The 11,306-nt window shown below is 40.7% G+C and overlaps 1 protein-coding gene across 1 annotated transcript; it reads left to right on the top strand.

Annotated features, from left to right (window-relative positions):
* The first annotated feature begins 9,273 nt into the window (after positions 1–9,273).
* On the top strand, positions 9,274–10,740 carry LOC5521521 (DELTA-alicitoxin-Pse2b). The gene has a single exon (XM_032366724.2). The coding sequence runs from the start codon at positions 9,303–9,305 to the stop codon at positions 10,635–10,637; it is 1,335 nt and encodes a 444-aa protein (XP_032222615.2). The 5' UTR covers positions 9,274–9,302; the 3' UTR covers positions 10,638–10,740.
* The last annotated feature ends 566 nt before the right edge of the window (positions 10,741–11,306 follow it).

The raw sequence follows: 11,306 nt of genomic DNA, 5'->3' as shown, positions 1-11,306 counted from the left end.
ACGACCGTTCACGATTTGCTGTCTTGTGATTGGTTACCTTAGGTGGTCGTTGCAAGTTACACAGGGAGCCCAGTATTGTGTTATGACCCTGCGCGCAGGGTTGGCTGGGATACCTGACGAATTTTTTGTAACATGTCATGACAACTTTTTTTTACTATAAAAAAAAACAACAACAACAACAACAATGACACATTTAATTATAACCAAAAGAGCATCTTATTCCGGCTTGTTATAAGGGGGGACTTTGGGGTTTGCGATATTGGCCTTTTTGTACGTGGGTAAAAGATCAAAAACATGCGGTGATGTGGTAAAAAACTGTGAGATTCCGATAATTTGCCCTTTAAACGGCGGTATTGCGGTAAAAGAGTTAAAATATTGCGGTGTTAAAATTAGTCCTGCGGTACACGGGATTTGCCTGTGGTGGTACGGAATGGTGGTACAATAATAGACAGTACGTGTGAGAGAGAATTCCCGTGCGTTACGATGCCACGGCGATTTAGCGTACCCCCAAGGGACCCAAGACGCCCAAATGAGTAAGTACGCAGCTGCTTTGTCTCCTATTATCTTTGCTCTACAAAGGAGTTCTTTTGTCTCTATTCTTCTCGTTCTTTGTGTCGAGGTGCGGATATTGTTCATTTGCCCAATCAAATTGCAGCTTGTAAGAGCTGCGTACTGACCCGCCCAAATAGACATTCATCCTGTATCTCAGCGAGCTGCGCGGGTTGGCTTACCTTGCAAGAGAATTGCACAGCATATTTGCAGGAAACATCGGTGCTTGGGGCCTTTTATCCCAAGTACCAGAGGCCCCGAGCATTGCGGCGACAACGATTTGAGCGAAGCGACGCGAAGCTCGGAGCCTCTGGTTCCCAGGGAAGGGACCTTTCGGTCCTTTACAGCCTTCCGTAGAAGCAATTAGCTGCCATTTTGGTTGGGTATCCGAATGTATAATAACTTCAATTTCCTGTGCTCAGAGATGAACCGTGAAGCAGCATGGGGGCTGGGGCAAGTTTTCCTCATCCAACTCTTACGATAAGAAACCCAATCACAGGCAGGGACGAACGCAGCCTATAGGCGATCTTATTTGCATAACGAGGGAATAAAATCAAATGTTTACTCATTCATTTTTATGTACGTAGTTTAATATACACCCGCTTCAAATAAGGTTGCCAATTGGAAAATGGAAAATGGCCCAAGTAGTTTGGATAAACAATGTCGTTTTCTTGTATAAATGCGTTCCTTTTACTATATGTGCCTCACTGGATACTTAATGGGTTCTTTGACTGTTATAAAAGAATATAATAGTTGTATTCTCCATAGTTACTGGTTTTAGGCACTCGTAGTTTTCCATTTTCTTAAAGTCAAACTTAATTGAAATAGGTGTATATGATGAGGATAAAAACTATAATTTTCTTAATCATGTTAGTCTACAGATGATTTCCAAACATATTGTTATGTCGTTCAGTGCCACGCGACAACTGAAGTCCTATTTCAAATCGAGGATGACAGAGTATCGTGTAATATTAAGTCTGAAGCATTGACGCCAATTTCAAAACCTAAAGCGGGAGCTATGTAATCTTTACGGGGATGCGGGATTAGGCACGCACTCATTCTGCTTCTGAATGCTTTGACCGCAACTGCGTACGCCCCTGACAAGCAATCCGATAAGAGGGCCTGGGGCTAGGCTGGTTATATGAGTGTTTTCCGGCATGCAATCGAGAATGAAACGAGCTTTAAGGAAAACAATAAAAATGTACACAGTACACTTGGCGGTGGCTGGTTTTCTCAGAGTCGTCCTAAAGGGATGAAACGTAGCCTCCTTTGCAATATGGTTTCGTGGCAGTTCTTTTTTCGTTCGGTACTCAGTTTTGCTAGCTGTTTATAACATGGCCGCGTGAGGGAGGTTTGTGTCAATGGTTCCCTAGGAGTTGCGCTCGAGCTTAGGGGCTACGCAAATCTGAGAAAGCGGACCATGACCGTTTCTCGCGGAAGAAAACACACGTTGTTTTGGAGATTGGGAATTAATTCCAAGTGTTTTTTTTGTTTTCTTTTGTGCTGTTGTGCACTCAATGAAGTCGAATTACTCCACAAAGATTTTTTTGTCTCCTCCCCGTAGGTCTAGGTTATTATCCAAAAAAAATGTATCACTTTATATTTTCATGTCAAAATAAACGCTTATAAACGTTAGTTCATTTATATCATAAAAAGGCATTTTTTAATGTCATATGTACCACTCCTAAACTCTCGAGGGGGGAAGGGTCATAGGTTACACTTTTCAAGAGCTATAACGCTTAAAAATTTTCATCCTTCATTTTTATTTCGGATAATTGATAAAGCGGCGAATATTATCTACTGTCTTTTTGTACTAACTTTTTCTTTTGCGCAGCTTTTATAGTTTTTAACTGTAAAGACCAAAGTCACCCAGACGCTTTGCGCTGTTGACTCGCCTCTGTCCCAGTCTAGGACTTGTCTCGTCTGTTCTTTAAGTAAAACAGAGGATCGACAATCGAGTTGACGTATGTCAGTAGGCACGTGATAATACGGAGGACGAAATCTTCCTCGTAGTTAAGCTTTCCCATGAGACCACTCACAACAAGGAAGCGAACGAAGAACAACGCATGAGGCACAACGGAGGCGAAGACAAGATTCACAACAAGCATGGTCTCCTTGAAACACCAAGCGTCGGACTTCGGGGAGGGATTCTTGCCGTCTTCCACTTCAACATTTTTCTTCCTCAAAAATCTGATGATGGTGATTACGGTGTATACTAGGACGGCATTAGCTACGATATAGTGCACAAAAGTGTCTACACCGAGGAAGGAGACTTTGAGGGGCGTGTCGTTGGAGAGGTAGCAGTTGATCGTGTATTGGGTTCCTCCGATATCGCAACGCTCAAGTTGTTGCCAGAAACCCAAGGCGGCGGCGCGCACAAAGCCGGTGAACCATGATGCTATGAGGAGCTTCTTGACAGGCTGGGCGTGGGAGCGCGGAAGGGGTAGAAGACTGCCAGGTATCTTTCGACGGCTATGATTAGCAGGTTATAGATAGTGATTCCTTGAAAAACATGCACACTCCAGCTCATGAAAGTGCATACCATGTCACTGCCATATACATCCATAGTAAGAAAGACAATGGCTACAGGAGAGACCAGTAATACCCCGAGAATATCAGACAAGGCAAGGCTTTTGAAGAAATAGCGAGGAATATACCTCTTGAAGGCTTTGGTTTTCGGGGCGACTGCTTTCTTGTCTTTTTTGAGCTCGACGTGGAGGAGGGTAGCGTTCCCTGCAACGGCCATTAGAAGCAGTACCGCGAAAGCGGGACACAGGGCGTACTTCGCTTCCGGTCTGATTGGCGAAAGCACGTATGTACGATGAATAGTATTGTTCGTCATACTGGAGGGGTTGAAGTGGCGCATCATCTTGAAGCTTGCCGCCTCCAATCAGCTAAAAAAAGGGGGAACTTGGAAAAAAAAACATGATTTTGCTTTTTGATGATACATATGGTTTTATCTGTATTTTGTTCTCATATACGGCGCCTTACTCATATGTTTTGAAAACAACCCATTTGATTGATGGAAACTAACAAACATATATCCTAAATAAATTCCTACCTTCTTTTTCTAAAAAAAAAAAAAGAAGATTTGAAGTTTCAGAGCTAACCCATACTTTTTCTCACAAAGGGAATTTTCTCAGAGGCCCGATCTACATCCCTTAGTATTCGCCCTAGAAATTCCCGAAGTTTTCTTCGAACATGTTCATTTAGACAATCGTGTCTTGGACTGAATTTCTAATAACCACTCAAGGTTTAATAGAAATTTTAAGATCTTTAAATATATTTTTAAGATCTTTAAATTCTTTAAATAATTTCAGGCGGTTTTTGGAATGTAAATGGCTATCAAAGCCATGGTTTTGGTAACAAGATACACCATCAGGAATGTTGTGACCTTATCGTGGTTCTACTATCAGAAAGCCATGAGTGAAGACGGTACGTGTTTATTGTAGATCTGAGTGATTCAACTCTTTCCTAATCATACATGTGCTATATGCTTATTACAATATTTGTGATTATGTGATTAATATGACGTAATTATTAAGATATTAGATTACTACAAGGAAGTAATTTCGTTAATAGAAAAGCACGATTTTTTTGAAAAATAAGTGATAACCCAATATTTTGGCATCAGAAATTGAACGAATTTTTCAACAAATAGTTGTCGGTTATATATGGCAACAGGTAAATGCGCAGAGCGGGGACTTGCCAATTAAATACATTTTATATATAGTCAAACAAAGATTGGAAGACATTGAATTTCAAAAGTGGATATCAAACGTAAATAATGATAATAGAAATAAAAGGTCAAACAAATAAATTAAGAACGTATAGGAAATTTAACCCATTGACTCCTGGCTTTTTTTAGCTGAATTTACAAAAAAAAAACACACTGAAAACAGATACCTCCCCCCCTATTCTGAGTTTTATACAGCCCGTCAGAGTCAAACACAGCTGCACCTAGTCAGCGGTTTCCAAGCTTTCCAACAGTGCTTTGCGGTCCCCACTTTTAATCCCTCGTCGTTGTGCTGAAGCCAGCACAAGTTGATGGTTGCTTGTATTTTTCATAAAAAAATACAGCTATGGCATATTAGGAGAGTGTCTCAGGACATCATGAAGTCTTTTGGGGCATAATTGAGTGCTTTGCTAATGGATATTTGCAAGCAAAGGTGGATTCATGATGATTTTTTCTTGTTTGGCTTTGCCTGGATGAGAAAATAATTTTCTAATGAATCACCACAGCTCTCCTAAATGCTGTCTTTTCTGAAACCAAATTGATTGCAAAATTGTTTACACTGCTATTCTGGGTCTGTATGAGCTGGAACCGATTTGTTTGCCTTTGGGGTGAAAAGACTTATAAAAAACCATCTGACTTTGGGGAGAGGAGTGTTGACTGGCCCTCTCCTCGTGAATTTTTCCCTGGATCTCCCAGAATGCTTTTCAATCCGTCAAGGCATCTTCGTTGTTGTACAAGCCTTCAAGGAGTGGACATTGTGTTTTGAGGCCATGGAAATGTACCTGGAGGATCAGAATAAAGGTATCTATTTGTGTCTTGAGCCGTGTTTGCTGATCTCTCTCCCTTGTGTGGTATTTTGAGCGTTTTAGTGAGAGGGGTGATTCTGCTTTTCTCTCCTTGTTCGATTTGAGATTTGCCAAAGAACCTGTGCTATTATTTGGCTTAAGAGTAGATGCCAACACCTTGGTTGGATGCATATCTGCAAGACCATTTATCCCTTAGACTGATGCCTGAGTATCTTCATCTTGGTGTGTTTATTTTGCATTTATGAATTTTTTGGGTTGTGGGTACTTCCCAAAGCCAGTACAGGCCGGTTGAGGGGTCAATGTGTTTAATCAAAATACATAATTGAAGATTATCTGAGCCAGGTTGTCAATTACAGCCATCGATTGAGACTAATCAATCATCGTTTAGCAATTGAAACTGGCCGATATTCGAGGCCCTATAAAGTACCGGATGAACCAATTTGCGAAATTTGTAAAAATGGACAAGTAGAAAATGAAGATCATTTCCTTCTCCACTGCCCTTTGTATAAAGGGAAAGAAAAAACGCTAAGTTCATAAATGAATGCTTCGCCCTCCGGGATCAATATCGCTGCCAAACTTAAAATACCGTACAACTAGTTTTTTCATCTTTAGTATTATTTGGATGTCAATCAATATACAATGACGTTGTATACGATTCCAAATAAAATATCTGTCTGTATGTCCTAATTTTTCCGGGGAGAGGGGGGGCGAAGAGTGAGATTTCTGATGAAAATCTCGAAATAACACCCCAGAAAGAACAAAAGGATATTTTTATGCCTTTGCCGTATCTCTAAGGGGCGTTTATTGTCGGATTTGGCTACAATAAAGTCTGACTTATGGAATGATGACATGCCAGAGTGATCAAGCTTATGCCTTATAGTTTTGTCTACGAATAGCACGTCTATTGAGAACCGAAATTGGACTTTCGGCCGTTGTGTGTGTGTGTGGGGGGGGGATGCGTTCGCACCCCCTGCACCCCCTGGATACGCCTTAGAGTTCCCTGGTTCAACTCGAGACTCTGAGCCAACGCCTTAGAGTTCTCTGGTTCGACTAGAGACTCTGAAACAACGCCTTAGAGTTCCCTGGTTCGACTCGAGACTCTGAACCAACGCCTTAGAGTTCCCTGGTTCGACTCGAGACTCTGAACCAACGCCTTAGAGTTCCCTGGTTCGACTTGTTAACCATTACACTATCCCAACCATCCCGTCAAAAGAGGGAACTTGAAAAAAAAAGAAAAATATTGAAAAACAGAAAACCTTCGTTTAAGCATGCTAAAACAATTTTGCCGAAAATAGGAACTATTTCGTGTTTCGCTCAAGGTTTGAAAATAATCCATAATCTAACTCCGATATTCACCAAAAAGGTGAATATCGGAGTTGGTCCATGGATGTAGCTTTCTTGTATTTCCGTTTTGTTAGGATGAACTTAACAATTGATCTAAAATTCGAATCCATTTTTTCTGAACAAAGTCGAAATTACCTTATTATAATTAATTATGTCATTTGAAACAACATCATAAACACTCACTTACAGATGCATTTCCTTATTTCGAGCGAAATACAAAATAAATGTCTCTGATAGCAAGGAAGCATGTCATAACATGCATTTTTGGGCGCTGCCCAATGCCAATTTACCGGCCCTTATCCCATGTAGCCAATGACCGCTAAGCATACTGCTTCCAGGGCTAAGAAAATAAAACAGGTGTTAACCTTTTGAAAATACAGAAAAAAATAAACAGCAGTTCACTCACTATGTCAAGATGGAAACTAGCGTATATTCTAAATAAAGTTTGGCTATATGGTAAATAGTTTTTATTGTGATTTCTTTTTCAAATTTGTTTAGTTGGGGGATTCGACCTGCATGGACCTTGTGCCCGTTTTCGCATGGCCTATTGGTATATTATTTATTCATTAAAATTCTTGTCCAATAAAGTTTTTTTTTTGTTTCAGAAAATCCATATTATCCGTCAAATAGCATGCAAAACCCGATAAAATAATAAATAGAAACATAACCAAGGGAAAATATGAAAATTTGTTGGCGCAGGTGCAAGTTGTCCCCGACGTGCAAACCATGACTCTTTTTTATAAGAACGTCTAATTTTCAGTTGGCGCTGGGCTGTTGCAAGCCCACATAAAGTAATCAAATATCTTTAGGATCTCTCAACTTTTCTGATAATCAAATTTTCCATCTACAAAAGCACACTAAAGAAAACAAGGATTGAGTAGGGTTTTAAAGTTAAAGTTTTCAATTTTCTCCTATTGATATGCTCTTGCACAATAGAAAAATTAATTGAAATACTATTTTTGATTTTTGATACCGTAAAACTTCACACTCCATTATCGGAATTAAATGCTTCGGTAATTTTCAATTACCGAAGCGTACTATGTGTTACTAGAAGGGTTCGATCCGCTTAGACTCATCTGTGATGTGTGTAGGTTTTTGTTTCAGAAAATCCATATAATCCGCCAAATAGCATCCACAACCCGATAAAATAATAAATGGAAACACAACCAAGAAAAAATATGAAAATTTGTTTGCGCAGACGTGTTAACCATGACACTCTTATTTATAAGAAAGTACAATTTTTAGTTGGGGCTGGGTTGTTCTCATTTCTTAGGCATTTTTTTCTTGTCGGCACTATTTGAGCAAACATTTTCCTAACATTTGGTGAAATCTCAGGCTGTGTGTTCCCCATAAATAAGGGTCTTATAAAAAAAAGGTGTATGCCATAAAAAATAAACTACCAAGATGAGAAAGATGGGACATTACATAAAAGGACTTCGTCTTCATTGAAGGCAGTACCCTAAAGAAGGACCTGAAGAAAATAGAAATATGGTGTTGTTCACCGAGTCACAGGTAGCAGGCTTCGAAAGCTTCAAATTCCTAGATAGGAACCCAACTATTTACTAAATTATGTTGTAAGGACAAGAACTGGATTTACTACCAACGCCAATACACCCAGCTAAACAAAATACGCACCTAAAAAAGCCCTGCGCAGTCTTCTTCATCCGTCCTCACTCAAGGTAGTGGTAAAGAACAAGGAAGCATCTGTCTCGGCTTCTTAGTACAATGCGATGCGTTTACATTATCTTCTTTTTGTTTTAAGGAACTAATGATTTTTTTTATCATACGTCATATATATGTCTAGCTCCCACAGAATGCTCTTCCGTATCTTGTAAACAAAAAATTCAAGGAGAATAAGTTCAACAAGGATGGTATGGATATTTGTGGGGGGCTACAGACAACAGCGGGGGGGGGGCATACTGTAAATATTAGGGGTGTGGGGGACATTCTGAAGTGGGAGGGGGGGGTGTGAAGGTAATAGAGAGGTTGTACATACTACCCACCAGGGGGGGTTGGTGGGTGATTATGACTCAGGGACCCCAAGGTCGTGGATGTGAGTCGACCCCTGTCTGGATTTCGAAAGGTTATACAAATCTATCTACAGTTCTGTGCAGTACTTTCCATTTTTAGCCTCGATCATCTATTTCCAAAACAGCCCTCCTTCTTCATTATAATGGCCTTGGTGAAGACATGAGAACAATTATCACGAAATCGTCGTTTTTATCACGAAATAATAGGACTGGAATACGTCATATCGATAGTAATACTGCAGTAAAAGGCAACTGAAGATAGGTATACGGAGGGATGGAAGGGTATTTAGAGTTATTGTTTTACATTTCACATTTACTGATTTCGAAATCTTTTTGGGTTTTTGTTGATTAAAAGTAATGATGTCGCTGATTAAAATTAATGACGTTTTAAATGAATCCTTCAATCTTTTATTCAATTAATTTTCCATAATCCCTGTTCTTGATATAATGATATAACATTTCTCCTATCTGATTTGATCTGATTTTCTCAATGTTCCTTTAATAAATTTGATATTTTTGGCAACTATCTTGAATAAATCAATTGATCAAAAAGGTGATCATATAAATATATATTTTATAGCAAATTAAATTGGCCTATGATCACAGTATGTTTGAGTGTCAAAACAGGTGAAAATCTTGTCCTTCAACACCTGCTAATATTACGACACAGTTTTCTTTTAAAATCGCATTACTTAACGCGGACACGGCATTAACATTACAGCGAACCAATCCGAAGGTATATCCGTGTCCGTCTAGTGGAAGTTTTCACAAAAAATAATCTTCACCCATTGTCTTATTTTCCCAGCTTGTAGACTGGCTGACACTGCGCCTCTCCCGATGGGTAGTGGGATGATACGATTGTCTTTCCTGCTTCTGTTTCACGCGGCCGTCGCGAGACCGCCGAGATCTAACGACGAAAATGGGCTCCTCGGACACAGCCTCTACCTCCCAGAAACAGATATGATGACAGAGATCCCACTGGAGGGTTTATACAACTCTGACTACATTCCCGAGAGCTGCATCAGGGAGAGCAATAGGGATACATCGACTAAGGAAACGATCTACTTCCGGTCCACTAAGGAGGTATATACGACGCTGGCCAGAACAACTGCTGTCGACGAGGAGCTGGCCGCTGACCAGGTCCTGAAGGCATCCCTGGACGCGGTCGCGGGCGACATCAGCGCCAAAACCACCGAATCACTGACAGGTTACAGTATCGAGATGACGGCAGAAAGGTTATCCAGAGGCATATCTGCAGACTGTTTAAGTGATTTTAGTTTTTCAAGTGGTTTCATGAATGATTTTCAGAGTCTTCCTCGGGTTTACAGTAATAACAACAGATATGTTTTCTTTGAGAAGTACTTGCGTTTCTTAAAGACACGCGGAACCCATTTCATCAAGTCGGTCACGTTTGGCGCAAGCGTGCGCCATTACTCATTTGGAAAGGCCTCACAGAGTTTCTCGCAAAATGATTTTAGAATTAAATCATGCATTAAGCTAGCCGAACTCGCTAAGACCACGGTAGATGAGCTAGATATTAAAGATTGTCGGGGTGTAACAGCCGAAGATACCGCGAGGGTGAACAAGATGGCCATAAGTAGCAGAGTAGTCATCAGGGGAGGGACACTAGATTCTAGAATCAATCTTCTTTTTACACCCACGGATGACAAAATCAGAACATTTCTCGACGCTGGATATTGGGAGGTGGTACCCATATCCTACACAATGGTAGAAATTTGGGAACTGCTCAAAATCAAATTTTTCGGCACCCCAAACTACGCCAGGGCTAAGAACCTTGAGGATTATTTCAAAGGAGTTTTGATGTTTGAGTGTTCTCAAATTGTTATCAATGGCTATATTATGCAGAGATACGTTAGATCTACCTGGAGTTCGGATGACCGACCCTCATACGAGTGTCAATTAAGAAGTCAGGGCTGTATGGATGATGGTGATTGCCACTATAGAGTCGTCCCAGCCGAGTGTTCGTGTCACGGACCTAGCTGTATAGAGCACAAACGAGAGGCGAGGACTGACGGCAGCGTCAAAGTCGTGCCGTACGCTTGGCGTAGTGAAAGGGCAACTCGGTGGGGTTGTAGAGGGGGGAATCCTTTGCCAACGACTTGTGGCTGTGAGTACCCAGCACAGTTCACCAAGGTGTGGCCAAAAGAGTGAAAAAGGTGTCGCAAGTGGTATATAATCGCATGTATCTATTTTTTAACAGGAGCATAAGGGAGTTATTGTATGTAAGAGACCAATAAATCTATAGCCGACAAACTACGAGCCATGAAAAACATAGAAAATTTTCCGCCTAAAAACCTTTACTAGATAATCGACTGCGTGGAGTTTTTAACGTTCCAATAAACCGTATTGACATGGCAGATCCAGCTTTGAACCTATATGCTGACTTGTTTAGGCTGATTTCCAGTCGGGGCCTAGGTCCTACGTTCCACAAAAACAACCCCGGCTGAAAATCTGGCTAAGACTTGTTCGGGTAAAAAAGGGAACCCAAATGGCAGCTTACAAGAGGTGAGGAGTCTAATTGAGCTGTATTCGATTGTAGGACTCAGGACCTTTTTCAAATTTCTACGGGAATTGCAGCTCCCGCAAATCCTCTGACGAAATGTCTTTCTTGCAAACGCTGAGTTCGTCGACGCCACACAGCCTTCTTGTTTTTCATTTTATTTTTTCTAAGGTAACTCTACAGCCATTTTTTTATTGGGAAAGAATTGGAAAAGGGGAAGGTCCCTTTCGTAATCACCTCTGAATCCGCTCTGTGTTAAAAGCAGCAATGTCACCAGTTTACTTCCGGTCGATTGCGCAACAATCCCCGACGATTTTTTA

Source organism: Nematostella vectensis, chromosome 6 (assembly GCF_932526225.1).
Source record: "Nematostella vectensis chromosome 6, jaNemVect1.1, whole genome shotgun sequence".
NCBI lineage: Eukaryota > Metazoa > Cnidaria > Anthozoa > Actiniaria > Edwardsiidae > Nematostella > Nematostella vectensis.
This window is presented reverse-complemented; position numbering and strand designations above follow the sequence as displayed.

Excerpts from the sequence above, each read along its gene's own strand:
- LOC5521521 (XM_032366724.2), top strand. The coding sequence starts at position 9,303 with ATGGGTAGTGGGATGATACGATTGTCTTTCCTGCTTCTGTTTCACGCG.